Source organism: Hesperophylax consimilis, chromosome 1 (assembly GCF_061612785.1).
Source record: "Hesperophylax consimilis isolate HC1 chromosome 1, BYU_Hcon_1.0, whole genome shotgun sequence".
Classification (NCBI taxonomy): Eukaryota; Metazoa; Arthropoda; class Insecta; order Trichoptera; family Limnephilidae; genus Hesperophylax; species Hesperophylax consimilis.
Genome location: NC_142836.1, coordinates 32,444,559 through 32,464,152, shown reverse-complemented (window position 1 = coordinate 32,464,152; position 19,594 = coordinate 32,444,559). Strand labels below are relative to the sequence as shown.

At 34.1% G+C, this 19,594-nt stretch overlaps 1 protein-coding gene across 3 annotated transcripts in view; it reads left to right on the top strand.

Moving 5' to 3' along the window:
• The first annotated feature begins 5,390 nt into the window (after positions 1-5,390).
• The window catches only part of LOC149426674 (ATPase family AAA domain-containing protein 2B-like), a 47,657-nt gene continuing 33,453 nt past the window's right edge, over positions 5,391-19,594 (top strand). For 2 of the 3 annotated variants that reach the window (XM_089632793.1, XM_089632786.1), the window contains exons 1-7: positions 5,392-5,879; positions 8,562-8,646; positions 8,945-9,029; positions 9,134-9,291; positions 10,318-10,493; positions 17,173-17,444; positions 18,696-18,871. In XM_089632793.1, coding sequence (XP_089488919.1) covers positions 5,793-5,879; positions 8,562-8,646; positions 8,945-9,029; positions 9,134-9,291; positions 10,318-10,493; positions 17,173-17,444; positions 18,696-18,871 — 1,039 coding nt within the window. In that variant the 5' untranslated portion in view covers positions 5,392-5,792. Of the gene's footprint in view, positions 5,880-8,561; positions 8,647-8,944; positions 9,030-9,133; positions 9,292-10,317; positions 10,494-17,172; positions 17,445-18,695; positions 18,872-19,594 lie in introns of all 3 variants that reach the window. The other variant, XM_089632802.1, reaches the window with a different exon arrangement.

Genomic DNA, 19,594 nt, shown 5'->3' with positions numbered 1-19,594 from the left:
TTCTTCTCCTGATTTATATTAGTTTGAATAAGTACCTAGTTATTTACAAACATAAAAATAAAACAAAAAATCAGAGAAGCGTCCTGTAGAATAAGCACTTTTCTCGCGAATGAATAACAAGAAGTTGTAATTAGAAACTCCGGCACGCACTCGATAGGTAGGAATCCGCCCCCATCTCTCTCTCTCCTCAGTGCCCCAGTCTCCCCATTGCCCGCTGATGCCCCTACCAACTTTGACTGAGTATTTTCATTCGTGGGTACCAATCTTTTATTTATATGTAATAATGGTAAATGAAATAATCGAGATTTTTTGGTACCTACCTAATATATTATGTAACGAACCTTTGGATTAAACGCAATTTATTATTCAATAAACTATGCCTACATGTAGCAATGAGGGCTGTTCAAAAAGTAACCACCAATGTTTGTTTCACCAATTTGAAATTACTTCTGAATAATGCCTGTTACAGTCCAGGCTATAACCGCGTTATTATCTCGTGGCTTGTGGTATATTTCATCATATCGCTCGCAATACATTCCCATTGGTAGTGTATGGCGAACGATATGCCGAAATTCGGCCAAGCCATGGCTTGATGCGTATAGCGTAATGTGTCTCCACCCTAAAACTCGGCCGCCTGGGAATGTAGCCAACCTGTCACAGCATTTCGAAGATCTTTATCGTCATCAAAGTTCAGGGCGCCAAGCCACTTATTCATGTGAGTGAACATGTGAAAATTATCCCCCATCCTCCGTACAGCCCGAACTTGGTATTGGCTCTACCTGGTGCATCTGATGCGTCAATCTCTCTTGGTGTTAAATTTCGCTTTTGGCCGCCTGCTCTGGTATAAATATGTAAAATCTTAAAAGATTGTCCATACGTAGAAATCCATGTACTATTTCGACTCGTGTGTACAAACATATAACATAGATTTCCCAAAAAATATTTTTTATGAAAAGTGAAAGAAATCAATTATCTACTTCAGAGAATCTATGAAATAGTTCGTGAAATTAAAATAGGTGAGCTGGAGGGGCAGCTGCCCCTCTAAACAATTCAGGAAAACAAAACAAAAAATACTTTTACAACTACAAATTATTTTTCATAATAAATTTGACAAGTTTAGTACCAGATAAGCACGTAAAGCATCGTCTCGGTCTGGGCCGAACTTCCGCCTAGGCATGAGAGGCCCCAAACAAAGGCCTCAACCTCGGAGTGGGGAGCCCCGCCAGGGTCCGATTTCTATTTTATTTTTTAACATAAACTCCACACCGGAGGCCTCGATGAGAAATAAGTTTATACGGCATATTGGGTGATGCTGTGAAAATGGTACACATTGCGGACAAAGGACTCGAAAAATAATATATGTATCAACTTATCCATAGGGCCTACAATACATTTTTTATACATTTGTTTACTGACAATTATCCAATAATTTCACAAAACATAGCATATATACCTACGAACTGAAAAACAGTAGAAAACTAATGAAGAAACCCAGATACAAAATAGGTACATCTTAAGACTGTAATGACTGACAAATTCCACGTATTTGCATCAGTAATATTATGATTTCTGAATATTGTTTTGATGAAATACATGATTCATGCAATTTCATTAGTTTTTATCGTTTCAGTACATTCCAGCCCTGATGAATGGGAACTTGTTGTTAGCAATAATAAAACGCTAAGTAAATGTTTATGATGAAATATAATATTGTCTTCACGGTCTATGACAATAATAACATCTGATATTCAGTAAGGTTATATCGCATCAGAGATGTGCAAAATGGGTACCCAAAACCATTTGAAATGCAAAATGGAAATGGGTCAAAATATTTCCATTTGAAAATGCAAAATGGTTTTTAGAAAAGCATTTCAAATGCAAAATGCAAACTACCTATTTTCAAAATGCATTGAAAATGCAAAATGGTTTCTGAGGTCAAACAATTAAAATAATTATAGAATTTTTAAACAATTTTGTCATTTAATAATGGATATCAATGTAGAACAAACATATTACATGATGGTAAATCCAAAAACACCACGACTACAAATTATGAAACCACAAAAAATTTGCGCGGGACTAATGTTGCCAACGTAAAAACATAGAAACAGCTATCTAATATTTAATATTACAGCGTCATGGCCCCATGTTCAGTATTTGAATCAGTATTTTTTGTAATGGTATCACTCAATTACCATGGCTCCTACCAGGGAGCAACTTGACAAATGTTAATTATCTCTCATAGCGAGGTTGAGGACCGACTGATATTTTGGGCTTATGAAAAAAAGATGAGTGGAGATAGTAGGAAGAATGTTGCAAAAAAGCATTGAAAATGGAAAATGCATTGAGCAATTGCCAAATCTAGCGTTGCCGCCAGAACCCATAATTGCTCGATGGGGTACTTGGCTAAATGCAGTATAAAATTTTGAGGCCGTAAAACAAGTAGTTGGGCAATTTGACAGTTCTGAGGCCATTGCAATTCATTCAAGCAAGCTAGCATTTGAAGACGCATCCATTAAACAGAATATCGCCCTCATCTCAACACATTTCCACAAGTTACCAGATACCTACCATAAAAAAATGTGAAACAAAAAACCTTCCTCTAATTAATAGAAGCAATAGAAATACTGGAAACAATGATCGAACTCGCCAACGCCCTTCCTAATTCAATATCAGAAAAGATTCGTAAAAAGTTAGACTCTATTTTGCTTAAAAACCCGAGTCTTAAAGATATGAAGAACATTAATGCCTACATCAACGGCACAGGTACCTTGACTAAACAGATATCTTCAGAAATGGCGCCAAATTTTAAATTTTGTCCAATGACGTCAGTTGACGTAGAGAGGTCGTTTTCGGCGTACAAATTAATACTGGGTGACAAACGTCACAGATTTGAGCTCGAAAATTTGGAAAAATACAGTTGTATATTGTCACAAAAACTATGCATAATTTTAAGAATATTTCGCTGTTTTTGTACGGTCTTTAATTAAAATATAAATGGTTTTTTTGATTTTGCATTGTGCATATTTTGGGCAAATCAAGAGTTTTTAGTGCATATTTCGGCCTTTTTCAGTGCATATTTGCATGCATGTTTTCGCACTTTGTTAGTGCATATAATCCGATGTCTACATATTACGTATAATATTTCACATTTTTTGCTGGTGGAAAAAACAAAATGGTACGAGCGGTATTTTTTTTTCAAATATTTTAAACTCATATATCTCGAAATCGCCGGTAGCAAAGCACTGTCTTGCACGAACGCCTTCAACAAAATTATAGAAAAAAATGTGGTTTGATGTTTTCCTGCAGGTTCGCGGCTTTCAAGAGTTCAATAACCCCTAGCAAAGACAGATACACATCATGCTGTATGTAAATGTTTCTAGTTTATTCTGACTACTTCCGTGTTCCTTCCCTATTGTTATATGGGGGATTATTAAAGAATAATAGACTGTTGACTCGGACCTATGACGTTTATTGACACTTACACATTTTTTATTATCTACCAAGTGACGCATCAGAACTGCCAACATAGCAATACATATCATCCTTTCCTCCTTTAATTATTTTTTTTTTGCTCAACTAATTTACAATGACCAAAAAAAACTTAAATATAATCACTATGACTAAATCTGACAGGGGGTTTCACCAATCTGCCAGCCCTAGTTATTACATAATTTTTCCCACTAGTGGTGGGTGAAGGATCACTAACATTTTTTATTTTCTTGACTTCCCAAGTCATACCATTCATCGGGATTTTCATAATTTGATTTTAACTTTAAACAACTTTTTTATTTGGTTAACATGGACCTTTTTTTCCTCTCCTCCGATTAAATTAATTAAATACACCCATGAACTTAATTTTAACTTAATAGTTCTCTGAACCCATTTCATAGAACCATTCAGATGCCTTAAGTATACCAATACATTATCACCTATAAGCTCTATTCAAATTGAATTTTACGTTAAACCGCTCAACCAAATTGATTGGTCTATAGCGACCATTATAGTAAAGCGGCCAGTAAGGGCGTGCGCGGCGCTGCCATTCTACTTGGAGCGTATTTTTAAAGTGTGGATTGATTTCTTGCAATAATTTTATAAATATTACAATTATAAATTATATATATTTTTAAATAAGTGAGGTAGGCAGTGCCACATATCCTATAATATTAATAAATTCTTCAGTGACATAGTGGCAATATCAACATCTCTGGCCGCTAGAGGCACTAGTATAGTATATTGTCTTTGACATTATTTTCAATAGCGGCACATTGAATTTATTTTGTATATTTGCGCGGTGTTTTGCGTTTTCTATATTTATATTGACACCGTGTGTGTGGTTTACGAATGTAATAGTTACAAACATCAAAAACAAGTTGTTTTTCAGGATGCCAAAAAACGTTGGCAGGTTAAGTTGATGAAATATAACATGAGTTTTGTGAAATCCTAGCAAATAAATTAGATTTTACCATGAAAAATATAATTACAATTTTTTCAAGTTAAATTCAGCAAAGCTGTGTTAATTGTGTTCCGTGTAGCATTTTGTGTTCATGTTGAAGTTATAAATCCAAGTCAATTTTGATATTCCGAATTTATTATTGAATATATTATAATATATTAAATTAATATATAATACATTTTCATTTTTACGGCAGGAGATAGGGGATAGCTATATTTTCGTGACTTGGGCTATTTCAGCATAAAATCCCATCGGTAGTGTATGCTGAAATAGGCCAATCTATGATGCGTATAATGTAATATGTCGCCTACCACAGCTAGGCTGGCAGATCACTGTGCATCATCTTCGCCACGCCCACACGTATAACACATCATCTGACAGGTGTGACAGGTCTGTATGGGATTGTATGGCAAGCGATATATAAATTGCTTTGACGCGTATAGCGTAATATGTCAACCCCTTCATTCATACCATATTACAACATATATTTCTTAGCACGCTAAAGAAAAATTGAACTTTCGGGCCATTGGGGATTTTGATATGCAGAAAAAAATGAAAAAATAATCCATACGTATATTTTTTAAAGTTTATTGTTCTAACTTTTATTTTCCTTTCGCATTTTCAAATCTTGGTGCAAATAAAATGTATTGTTGTAAACTTAATTTTACCAATATTATCTATTCTGCCAATTTTTTTAATGTTTTATTAATCATACATTACCTACCTACCATTAAGGTTTTTATCAATGACTAAATAAAATGTTTCATACATTATTTACAAAAGAAGAAAACGCACGAGTTTAAAATTTTTCCCAAATATAAATATTTTATAACAACCTTCCCCAGTTTCTGAACTTGAAAGTAGGTACTGTATTCGGGCTATTGCATGCTTTTATTTAGCGTCGCCCGAATTTACCTTTTGTTGTGGGAAATTTTGACAGTTGTCCGCTAATGGAGTTGTGTGGTCGTAGTTTTACGGTTTTACTTGTAGTGTTTTTGTAGCATTTTATGATTTAATTCGTTTATTTTTACTTATTCGTTAAATTAGTAAGAATTAAAGTTTAATTTTGGTGAGTTTCATTTAGAAAAAAAACTAGCGTGTACTCAAACCCCATGTTTCTGAGAACATGGCGTTCGTATCGTGATAGAACGGTCATCCATCGAATAAAATGCAAGCGTTGTTCTTATAAGTTCTTAAGATGACGCTTTAACCGGGGGAAAAGACTGCTGTTTTATTAACAATAGTTATTTGTATATTTTGTCCTTTTACCATCATTTTTTTTGGATTTTATCGGCCTTTATGTAAGGAGTGGTTATATAGTTCGGATCATTATAATATGGTTAAAACACGCCGAAGTGTCAACGGTGAGGTTGATGATAGGAAGTATATAAAAAGATCACTTTCCAAAGACGAGGAAGAACAGGTGAAATTTCTGAAATCGTACATTCACAGCAGTTATTTAGTTTTGTAGTTGCATACCTGTACAAGGGATGGGCACTCAAGGAGTTTCCTATTATTTACATGCATGTTTAACTATTGCATATTGTGTTGGCTTCTCGTTTGATTTCTTCACCTTTTCTTACATACCTACTTACCTTATTTTATAATTTCTTAATTAGGGTCGATTGGAACACCACCATCTTATCCCTCAATCTTCATTATTGTTTGCAAATGTACTCCTTTCCAAAGTCCACTTGTTTTGATAACATTAAGCATTCCTTTGTGTTATAAGACTTGAAAAGACATTGGTGATCCTTTGCTAAGATATTTACTCATAAAACATACAAATCATAGTTTCCAATATTATTTCCATACAGTACGTTGTGTTACATTACTTGCCTTATTAAAATAATAATAGTGTGACTGTTTGTAAACCTATCTAACAAAAATAGTAATCACGATAATGTTTATGTATAAGTGTTTGGAAATACCTTCATACTTATAAGCTGTGGCAGATATCTGGATATATTTTTCACCATCTGTATGTATAATATATCATTGTGGATAGTTATTTGATCTGCTGTACATAATTCTTTATTTTATTTAAGGTTTAAATTCCAATGCATAATCTGTCATTAGAGTATACACAATGGTAATATGTGATAATTGCTTTATAATATTTTTTGTCATGATACTAAATAATATAAATAGCATTCAATAAATAAAGAGTGCAAGTACAAAAGTAAATGTGCATCCATGTAGTCAAAAGTTTAACCAATTATCACTCCTCTCCTTGTAGCAATTTTTTTGTTGTATTATTCTATTTTCAAATTGGTTTATGGCTAAAAGCGAGCACTTTATTTTTTATTTAAAATATTTTACAAAAGAAGCAGGTACTCACTTATTCTACCATACTAACCGCAAGCATGGTGTCCGTACAAATTACTAGAAGAGATTCACATAACTATTTTACTTTAAAAATTCAGCTTTTGATGTATTCAATATATAAGCATATTAATAGTCTGCTTGAATATAGTTATTAATATAATAATTAACATAGTATGAGACAGACCGCGCTATATTCTCGTGGCTTGACCCATTTGAGGTGTGTTGAAATAGGCCAAGGCATGAGAGTATAGGCAAGGGTGTCAGCCCCATTAAGATTCTTGTGGCCAATAATGTTATGTTGTTTAATCTTTGGGGTAATAAACCGAAAGCTTCTTTCAACAACGTTTCGGACAACCTTACAGTGTCCAACATCAAGGCAGATGTTTAACCTCTTGGCGAGTATGGCTATCATATTACGGCCAGAAAAAAATGCTTTCTGAGAAGTATGGCCGTAATTTTACATTTCTGTTATTACAATAATGTTATTATCTCCAATGGTTTACAAACCTTTCAACCAGACAACATTTTTTTCATCTAATTCATTGAAAAGGTATACATATATACTTTTTTATTTTGAATATTTTTCGGTTCTGAGAAAACTATGATATTCTTTATCAAAAGATGATTACTAAAAAAAAAATTCTTGCTCCGGGGATTCAGTTTTGTTCGCAAAAGGTAAATCTCTAATTGGTTGAAGTATGGACAAGAGTTATTTGTGTCGATTACCCCAAACATTAAACAACATAATAAATCAAATTAATATATTTTATATAATAACAGTTGTACCTACATGCCAAGTTACATTTCACAGTTAATGTTAAAATTAATTTTAGTAGGGTATAGTTTTCTTATTTGCGTATGTAAATATTTGTTTTACATTTAATATTGATGTTGCTGCCAATTCACAAGATTACCAAGAATACATCGCCATATAAGAAATTTTGCCTTAAGAATTGGAGTTATTCTGAGAATTCTCATAGTTGCAACTCAAAACCCATTTCAAACCGTAAATTATTACACCAAAATTAAATATGTATTTCATACATATTATTGATATTGATATCGTAATCAATGCAAATTGGAACCTATATCTCTTTCGTATGTCACCTTTCCTGTCTGATAAACCATCAAAAGCTAATGCAGTAGACTACTCTCTCACTATTCCGCCATCCCAAAATTAGCAAGTGTCCTATTTCCAATTAGTAAAACCAGCGGATTATAGTGCATACATGCAAAATATGCTAAAAATTACAACAGGTATTTTGTGAAAACAAACAAACACTGCTGTCTTTCTTACGTAAATTATCATTTTTGGTTTAAAGTTAAGGTGTTTACACTTGCGATAAGACTCTATTTTATATAATTATTCAAACAAAAAACGTGGCAGAATGAAACAAACAGAAACACGTACAACGGTTAAAATACCCTAAGGACTAATCAAATTGTCCTAAAACAACAATAATAAACCTCGGTGGCTGGTAAAATGGTCAGCGAGAGCAAGCTAGACAGCGGTATAGTATCTAAGTGTGTAAGAGGAAGATAAACCCAACCCGTCGCATCTGAGTACAAAGCTTGGTGCTCGAGTCTAGGCACATTGTAGACTACTCAATTTGACATACAAATAAAGCTTGTTCTAGTAATAATAACCAAGGATTATAGTATTTGTTGGATAATCGAGTGACGAATTACTGAGAGAATTCTGTATTACTGCATATTATTGATTGAGAATAAAAGTGCACACAGTACATGAAGCGCTAATAGAATATCTAATTTTTAGGATGTCCCCGTGGATAGATGGTCACCACGCGAGCTTCGCAGCCATTATAGGGTGACCAGGAAGAGACAACACTGGACCTCCAAGTGTAAGCCTCCTTGGAAATCATTTCACAAACTAATAATATTCAATTACTATTCACCGAATTATTATTTCCTTCATCATTTAATCTGGACCTCTTCAAGAACCTTCCCACTGCACAATTAACCCACCTCACAGAGTCACCCAACCAGGCGGCGATGTAGTTCTTCTGCTTTTCAAAGTGCGGACAGAAGAACTCTTGTGAGAAGTCACCTAAATTTTTTTATTTTTTTTAAGGATTTCAATAGATTATACCATACATTTTTTAATGTCTCAGTAATATTTTATTTTCATGAACTTAACAGTCAGTGGAAGAATCAAGACAATAAAGATGCCTAGAATCATTTATCCGGAGAGTGAGGATACCGAACCAGAAAAGTTTAAGAGAAGGTTAGAAATTAACAGTATTTTTGTGGATTTTTATGTTTTTTTCATATTGGCTAATTGAAAATGAATGATCATTGTAACCTTTTTGATTAATCTCTTTGTTTTAGACGCCGTCCAATGCGAGTTTTCTTTGAAGATGGTCAGAGAATACGAAGGGGTGCCAGGCCCAAGCGCTCGACCGTGGTGGATCGTCAACTCCGCCCGCTTCAGCCCAATAACTACATGGAAGATAGTGATAAACCAATTCAGGAGACATCCGAGAATCGTTAGTATTACATTATTATTTCTCCTTTTCATTTTGCTTTCTTTTCAATTTGAATTCGCCCCGGAAACCATTATTAGATAACCAACACCTCTGCCCATAGCTCACCCTAAATGGTTCAATGCGTTTGATCACTATCAGGAGTGCCCGGATTCAAGGGGTGAGATTTATTCATGTCTTGAGGATGAATGCGTCTGCCATCCAATTGTGTGGTGGGCTAAATCAGGAGTAGCCAGGTTGAGGAAAACCCTTTGACCTCTCCAGCCGGACTCTCAACCCATCGCCTTGCACCGCAGTAGGAGAGATTTATTCATACATCTGTCACTCCTGGATACACTGACTGCCTGATTCCTACCCACCCGTATACCCCTTATGCCTTTTTCCTTCCCAGAACTTCCTCTTCTGCCTTTCATTAAAAGGCCCTCCACACAGCATCCCCAAAGACGACATAGGCCGTGAAGGAAATTATTTTCCTCAGGCCCTTCTTTATGAACATGAGAAGCCAAAAATTTATCACCAATTATTATTAGAAACTTATTATGTATGTAGAAACTTGGTGAAAGGGTTAAACATAATTTAGTGCATTAAATATGAATAACATCCAACAGAGAGTGACAATATTGATGACCTCAAACCCATCGAAGTTCAAAATTTAATAGCTTCAATTGAGTTCTAGACCATATCAAAAAACATGAAATTTGTTAGATCATGTAAATCGGAAAATATTTTAAAGTGGATTCTTACATAAAGGTCTAGGTACCTTTTAAGGAACATTAAACATTATAATAATATTGTAATTTAAAAACAGATGTGTGAATCTTCTTGAAAATTTGGCGTGAAGGGGTTCTCAACTGAATAATTATTTTTTGTCAATAATTATTTCATTTTTTTTATTGGGTGTGTTCGATTTGTTTTTTTACGTAATTTTAATTTTCAAGCAGGGCCTTGGGCGGCTCGAGACCACTGATATACATGACATAAATAAGTAAAATAAAATTATGTTTACTACTGATGTCTTTTTAATTCCAGATGTCCGTAGAAGTGGAAGGCAGAGGAAGCTGCTCCATCACACATTCAACGAGAGCTGGATAACCAACGAACTGAAGGTCAAGGGGTACCCCCGGCTGTTTGGTCACATGGGGCAAATGAGCACCACCTCTGTCACTTCTAGTGAAGATGAGAGACTACAGCCTAAGAGACCTCTGGTTAGATATATCATTATGTTCTCCGTTATTTCAATGCATCCATTTGTATTTTTTTCTTATTTAGCCCCTTTGGTAGAATATAATGACATATTTCTAGAGCAGTAATGAGCAACCCCTCGGCACCCTTGCTAAATAAAATATCAAAAATATTCTATTTTTCCAAAAATATTTCTTTAAAGTTTTGAATCAGCCGCCCAAAATAATAAACTTTTCTTGCATATGCAAGAATATTCTTAAAAAGACAGAATTTTGTGGTTCAACCTTCAACTAAATTAATTTTTAAACTTGCCTTCATTTTCTTATGTGCCATCTTGGTGTTGCCATTTAAAACCATTGAAACAATTGCAGCGCTATCAATTTCTGTGTACTAAATTTTCGACAATATTAACTCGTTCACCACTCAATAAACAAGGTCAGACTCTGCACGATTTTAACATTTTGAATTTAACTTAACGTAAACTATGCATCCTGTGAACATTTTTAACTTGCTTTTAACACTTACACACTTCCCGATTCTAATTTTATAAAACGTCTGTGATAGTTTCGTCTATCACAAACCTATTACAACTATTATATTAACATTACATGTACCTGACAGCGTGAAAAGTTTCAATTTAATTTTAAAACTTCCTTCAAAATGTCAGCACTATGATAATAATCACTCACAGATTCTTATATTCATTGTCAAGTCTTAAAAAATATATATATTAACAAGAATCTACCTTTCGTAAATTATGTTTTCGGGATATTTTTACGGATCGTTATCACCACCATATCTAGTCTGTTTTGGGATGATCTTCAGCAAAATGTTTCTATGTAATGTAGGCTATTGTCTCTTTTTTTATTGTCAACTGTGAATAAGCGTGTTGACTGTCTCACCAAAACTCTGAAAAATAATTGTAGTTTTTTAAAAGTATGTTTATTTTGATGTTTTCAATAGAAGCAGATGAATGGCCAGGTGGAAATATATGTTTATTTTGATGTTTTCAGTATAAGCCGATGAATGGCCAGGTGGAAATTTATGTTTATTTTGATGTTTTCAGTTTAAGCCAATGAATTGTCAGGTGGAAATATATGTTTATTTTGATGTTTTCAATAGAAGCAGATGAATGGCCCGGTGGAAATATATGTTTATTTTGATGTTTTCAGTAGAAGCCGATGAATGGCCAGGTGGAAATGTTTGTTTATTTTGATGTTTTCAATAGAAGCAGATGAATGGCCAGGTGGAAATGTTTGTTTATTTTGATGTTTTCAATAGAAGCAGATGAATGGCCCGGTGGAAATATATGTTTATTTTGATGTTTTCAGTAGAAGCCGATGAATGGCCAGGTGGAAATGTTTGTTTATTTTGATGTTTTCAATAGAAGCAGATGAATGGCCCGGTGGAAATATATGTTTATTTTGATGTTTTCAGTAGAAGCCGATGAATGGCCAGGTGGAAATGTTTGTTTATTTTGATGTTTTCAATAGAAGCAGATGAATGGCCCGGTGGAAATATATGTTTATTTTGATGTTTTCAGTAGAAGCCGATGAATGGCCAGGTGGAAATGTTTGTTTATTTTGATGTTTTCAATAGAAGCAGATGAATGGCCAGGTGGAAATGTTTGTTTATTTTGATGTTTTCAATAGAAGCAGATGAATGGCCCGGTGGAAATATATGTTTATTTTGATGTTTTCAGTAGAAGCCGATGAATGGCCAGGTGGAAATGTTTGTTTATTTTGATGTTTTCAATAGAAGCAGATGAATGGCCCGGTGGAAATATATGTTTATTTTGATGTTTTCAGTAGAAGCCGATGAATGGCCAGGTGGAAATGTTTGTTTATTTTGATGTTTTCAATAGAAGCAGATGAATGGCCAGGTGGAAATGTTTGTTTATTTTGATGTTTTCAATAGAAGCAGATGAATGGCCAGGTGGAAATATATGTTTATTTTGATGTTTTCAGTAGAAGCCGATGAATGGCCAGGTGGAAATGTTTGTTTATTTTGATGTTTTCAATAGAAGCAGATGAATGGCCCGGTGGAAATATATGTTTATTTTGATGTTTTCAGTATAAGCCGATGAATGGCCAGGTGGAAATTTATGTTTATTTTGATGTTTTCATTAGATGCCGATGAATGGCCAGGTGGAAATATATATTTATTTTGATGTTTTCAGTATAAGCCGATGAATGGCCAGGTGGAAATTTATGTTTTTTTTTTATTTTTTTTTATTATTGAATTTTTTTTTTATACACACATGGTTACATAAAATATTGAAAAATGTATGAAAAATATCGAAATAAATGTACATAATTAAAAAAAAAAAAAATCCCACGAAGGCGAAGCCTGAGTGTGGGTATTATAAGTATTTTTATCTTATTTATATGGTTTAACCTTTTCTATGCGTCATTAATTTGTATCACTTCGTTCACACGCGGGGCTATTTATCATCAATCTAATTTATGACTTTAAACAATAATCACGCATGGATTTTAAAATTTGTTTTAAAAAATACGTCGCTTATGTCTTGAATTATCTTTTCAAGTATAAATAAACAATCCGAACATCAATGAGACTTGATAAAAATTCGAAGTATATAATATTCGTAATCTGATACGGTATACCCGGGCGGCCATGTTTATAATAATAATAATAATAATAATAATAATTGGATAATTTGTAGAGCGCCGTTTTTGTGAAAAATCACCTCAAGGGCGCTGTACAATTTATTTCCTAGGATCTACATTTGTTATTTAGAAATGATACCAAAACATACTTACCTGGCAAGTCACTTCCAACAAACACACTTATATTAAAAAGTTTATGCTTATAAAAGATAGAACTGCACGCAGAGGACACTATATCAAAAAACACTGGTCGTCGCATGATCTTAAGTCTGCTATAGTTTTTATTTTAATTTAAATGTATTTTAACTGTCCTAAAAGCCTACAAATTGTTAGTTGTTATCATTTTTATTTATTTATTTTTAATTATTATTTTTATTTATTTGATTTTATTTTTAGTATTTTTTACATTTTGTTAATTTAAATGTAAATTGCCGTCAACTGTGAAAGTGGAGGTTTCTGAAATTATGGATACGACTGTCTGAAAAGGTGCGTTTTAAGTTTAGACCTAAATTCTGTCGAGTCTGCGATCATTCTCAAATCATGTGGCAGTCCATTCCAGGCTTTAGGTCCTGACACGGCAAAAGCACGCTCACCGAACTTAGTATCTGGTGTGCGCTTTGGTTCCTTCAACCTTCCGATAGCTGATGACGTTGCTGACCTAAGGGTTGACTGTCGGGAGTTGGAATCTTCTGGAATACACAATTCTGATAAATAAGCCGGAGCCATTCCGTTAAGTGACTTAAATACCATCCAGCATACCTTGAACTGGATTCTTTCAGGACATTTGAGCCAGTGCAGATTTTTGAGATGCTCTGAAATGTGGGAGTATTTAGATACTCCGGTGATAAGCCTTGCCGCGGCGTTGAAAACGGATTGTAATTTGTTGATTTGACATTTAGGGAGACTTGCATATATTTCAAAGATAACAATACACATGCTTATAAACATACCGGAGTAGAGCTCTTCAACTGTGGTGCGATGTAAGTGGTTGATTTATGGGTGCGATGTCGCGTTTGACTGGATACATGAAATATTGACACACTTAAAAAGGTTCATATAATAAAAAATAACTACACTTAAATTTACAAAAATAATGAAATAATTTTTCTGTTATTATGTCACCGTAAATATGTATCACTTAATATATTTTTTTATCGTGATAAATTTTGAAACAGTTCTCAACGCATAACGGCACATTGCACTCTAAGCACATAAATTTAGTAAGTTTTCTGACTTTGGGCTTCAGTGTTGAAGTGGCACAGACACGACACCTTCGACGAGGGTTTGTGTTTTTTGCTGAAGGGGGAACTTTAATGGGCATGTGTTTGGAAACAATTTTCGATGATAAACGCATCGGGTAATCTCTTGATGTTGTGGGACGTAAAATACTCGGCAAAGTTTTGTGATATTTCTCTAGTAATTGCTCAATCACAGCCATTTGGAAATCAGCCAAACTGACTTTTTTTGATGTTACAGTTTGGTATATTATGTGAGCATTTAATAAATACAAATCAATTATATGAAATGCAACTTTCCTGTACCATTTGAGTGACTTCCTCATACAACTTAAGTTGCTTAGCATCATATCAGCTTTGTCTACTAGACCCATGTTCTTGTTATAGTCTAGAACACATTGTGGTTTTAAAATGGGCTCTCCTGTCGATCTATTTATTTTTCCCGATGGTCCAACAGAACCATCATGAAGAGTGGTCAGCATGTGGATTTCACGCCTATCGTGCCATTTCAAAGCTAACAACGGTGATTGGTGCTTTGATTGGATTTCCCCTTTCTTCAATTTAACAAAAGGTGCCATGCCTTTCCTGTTTTTCCGAACAGTGCCACAAGCATTAGTTTTTTTTTCGTGTAAATATTTAAATAAATTTGGACTAGTGTACCAGTTGTCGCACCACAAATTATGACCCTTTCCGAAATAATCTGACAAAAGGGTGGTTACAACGCCTCCCGAAATACCAATACCTTGAGTATCATTTTTTTCTGTATCAGAACCAACATAAATTATAAAATCGAGAATGAAACCCGTCATGACGTCACACATCACAAACATTTTTATTCCAAATCGGTGACGTTTAGATGGAATGTATTGCTTGAATAATAGACGGCCTTTGAAAACGATGATGCTTTCGTCAATACATAGATTTTCATGGGGCATCATAGTTGATTTAAAAATATTTCGTGTGTGGTCAACAAGAACACGTATTTTATGCAGTCTATCAGTAGGCGTTTGAATATTACTATCACTAAAGTGGAGCATCTGTAATATTATCTGATAACGGTCTCTGGGCATTGTCTTTCCAAATATTGGTGAAAAGATTATGGGGTTCGTACTCCAATGTTCCTCGATAGCTAAGTGTTTGTTCCTAGTCATGGCAAATGTTAACGCAATAAAAACGTACATTTCTGAGACTGTTGTATCAACCCATTTTGTAACTCTCGATTTTGCTGTAAAATCCATCGTCCTAACTTTATATTGATAAAATTGATTTGTTTCATCAACAATTTTTGTCATAATTTCTGTATTCAAAAAATGTTCAAAAAACATAAGTTCGGGCGTGTCTTCAGTTAACCTGGTATCTGGATTGATACCTGATGCGAAATCGTCGAATTCATAAATAATGGGTACGAAAGGGCCGGCAGTCCACAGATTTTCAACCACTTCTTCTCCTTCTTCAATGTTCATTTCGGGTTCAGAATCATGGCTTTCATGTATTTCAGCATCTTCGCAATTATTATCGACGTCACTGTCACTAATTTCAAAATCTGAATCTATTTCTAAAGTAGCACCAAATATTTCTTCGTCATTAAGACCACGACCCGACATTTTGTATTTTGGCAATAAAAATACTTTCAAAAATTGATAAAACGTCAAACTTGTACAACTTTACACTTGATTTTTCACTAAAAAAAAGTTTTAACCACGTATCTTTATTTGAAAATAATCTAACACTGACGAAATTTTATATTTCTTCAATAGTTTGAATGAATTTATGTAACTGAACTTATTTTAAAATATGATAAATCAGATGAATGTACACTGTAATTAAAAAAGTTCATATCCACGAAAAAGCAAACAATAATTCGATAAAACAATGTAATCTACACGGCGAGCGTCTCTGTTTGAGAATCTTATAAAATGCGCCTGCGCAATAACGTGTGTAAAGACGCGGGAAGAATTCAAACTGATTCATTTTTCGCTCCGAGTTGGAAGATCCCTTCAAATCTTTGTATCGATGATTAGGATACGTATTATGGATAAATATCGTAAGATGTCAGTAGTGTAAAGATGTGAGATTTTTTAAGAGTATAAGTTTTACCGTGCTCAAGCATGTTTCATACCCATAACGCCGAAGAAACTTTGCGTCGCACAGATGTGCCACCCGCGTACAGGGCATGTACAGTGCGTCGCAGGCGTGCGTCTCCCGCAGAGAAAAGGTTAAGTGGAGACAATATCAAATATAAATTTAAGTTATTTTAAAAGAGTTACTGTAGAGATGCAATACAAGAAACTAAATCATGAAATATGCAAAAGTTTTATAATAACACAAAAAATAAGGTAAATACTAGTTTTTAAAGAAGACATCTTAAAAAGTGAATTAGCAGACAAAGCATTACAAACAATAAAATATATCCGCTGTTTTTTTATGTATGTGAAATAATAAAAAATAATCTGTACATGGATATAAATGTTACAGATAGCTTTGCTAAAACTTATAAGAAAAAAATATCTAGTTCAGTGTTTTTTAGCCAAGATTTGGTGTACTTTTTAAAAGATTGAAGGTTTACACACGTGTCCCTTTTAAAGGTTGTACATAAAGAATTATACATTTTTGGAGCAATAAAACTAATATGCCTTTGGGCCAACCTGGTTTTGCAGTGAGGCACAGCATATTCACAAGCGCCATGTCGTTGGCTGGCACGATTTGAATTTTTAATAAAGTTGTTTGGTCGCGTATAAATAAATTTAAGACATTGAGCACTATTGTTTATTTTGATGTTTTCATTAGATGCCGATGAATGGCCAGGTGGAAATATATATTTATTTTGATATTTTCAGAAGAAGCCGATGAATGGCCAGGTGGAAATAATCGAAGAAGAATTTAGTACCACCAGCTTCAAAAACGGAAGGAAAATCATGAATCCAGTCAACAAACCTACTTTACCTAAAATAGAACCGAAAACTGATGAGAATGCGTGTGAAAATGGAGACACCAATATGGAATCGGATAATGATGATGACGATAAAACATTATGCAGCCTTAAGAAAAATGATTCTGTCCAAAATGAAACCACTAAAAATATTGATACAGCGTTACAAACTGATGAAAAGTAAAATATTAATACAATTTTTATAAAAAAATTATCTTGCTCAAATCTATTTGTGTGTCCTACCTAAAACTCTCAAACGGTGAGCGGTATGTCATGAAATTTGCACAACTTTTTATGTCTGAAATTTCTAGTTGTTTTTTGGCTCGCAACGTCATTCCCATCAATAGCTATCAAGTTTGGAAATGGAAGATGACCATATTTTTATATATTTTATTTTTATTTTTTGCCATATTTTTCAACTCTAGTAAAGCTAGATCCAGGGAAACCAACTTAAAAACTTCCCACATAAGAAGTTTTCGTGCTTGAAGTTTTGTTTTTTCTGTCCCAAAGACTGAAAAAAATTGGCCCTAAGAATCGCCCATCCAGGATGCTAGTTTAGCTATCTACAAATAATTCTAGGCCTTAAAGTCAAAGGCCTTTGTATGTAGTTACATTATTTGACTTTAAGACCTAGAATGGTTTGTATTTTTTTTTTTTTTTTTTTTTACATATGAGTCGTGTAATTTCTATACCCGCTATATCAACTTTCATTGATTTGGAGAAAACCGCAAAAAACTGTCACATCTCTAGCGTACATAAGTAAATGCATTAAAATTTTTTATATAATGAATTGGAGTAATAAAATTTCGAAAAGCATTTATTTTTCTATATATGTCTAGCAATAATTAAGTAATTTCGATAAATAAAATGGATATAGCGGATTTTGATACTCACTTCGTGATTTTGAAAGTCAACTGAGGCGACATGGCGGGTTTAGAAACTCACGCGTAGATCATTTTGACACACGAGCGAGGCGTCAGAGCGGTGGCCATATTGTATTTTGGCAAAATAACTGCTTGTGATTCGTTGAATCCGATATAGCGGGTTTTGATAGTGACTTTCTGTATGATATAGCGGATTTGGTTTCTCACTCGCAGTTTTAACATGGTTTTTGGTCATGATAAGGAGGGTTTTGAAACTCAATTTTAGGCTCCTCTTGTTGCTCGCAAAAATGTGAACAAGATGTCATACTCAGATCATTTTGTCAAAAAATCGGATATAGCGGGTATAGAAATTATAGGATTCATATATTTGACTTTAATCCGATAAAACTTTAAGTTATTGTACAGTCGCCTGACTGCTACTTAAAATAAATTTACAACTTATAATCAATTATTTAGAAAACAACAATCAGTCATGTTTGTTGTTTTATTTGAAGTATGTATTCTCATATTTTTCTTATAAATGTAAATTATGTGTTTTTCCGTTCAGCAATGAGACTGAAACAGTTGCTCAAGCCTCCAACAGCCGTAGCCTGAGGTTGAGGCGTGGCCGGAGCGGGGACGGGGTGGAGCCGGGGGCCCGTGAGGAAGAAGATATCAGCCACCGCAGTCGGAGGTCTCCCCGCAAGGATGCCGGGAACAATAGTCACAGTCAGAGGGAATCTGGTAGGAACGTCTATCACATTTTCATTACATATCCCACAGTCCTTCAAGAAAGTGATTTTTTTTTTCATAACTGTGGCAACACTGATATTGGAACAAATTATAGGAGTTTCATATGTGATGTTTTGTTTGACTTCCTAATCTGATATGCTTTTTCAACCGTTTACATATAATTGAATTATTTGAAAGGAGAATGGGCAAAAGCATGGGTGACCTTGATCCAGCCCTCGACAGTAATAGTATAGTTTTATTTTATTTGAAACACTTTTTTTATTTTTTTATTTGAAAAGAAAGACAAACATTCCAGGGTTACGAATAACCTGACAATATTTTAAAATCTCCTACTACCACCACAGTAAGCTGAAAATGTTACGCCTGGGTGGGACGCAAACGCTATGTGAACTAGTTACTATTACAGCTATGGTCTTTCAGTTATTATCTCTAGAAAGTGATCTTCATCTAACATTGTGGGATGAAAGAGCCTCTTTCAAGAAAACGGAGATAATTCGTAACGCACTAAGAATTAAACTATGAGCATTAAATAATGTCGGATAAAAATAATTTTCGAGAGCACAAAATTCTGAACGAACGGACATTTGAGATAAGCCTTAATAGTAACGTATGCTCTGCCTAGAAATAACTATCTGTTTGTGTATATGTTATTGAGGGATGGAACCAAAACTTCCCATTCTCTTTATATGATTTTGTTTTCGTAAAATGTTTGTA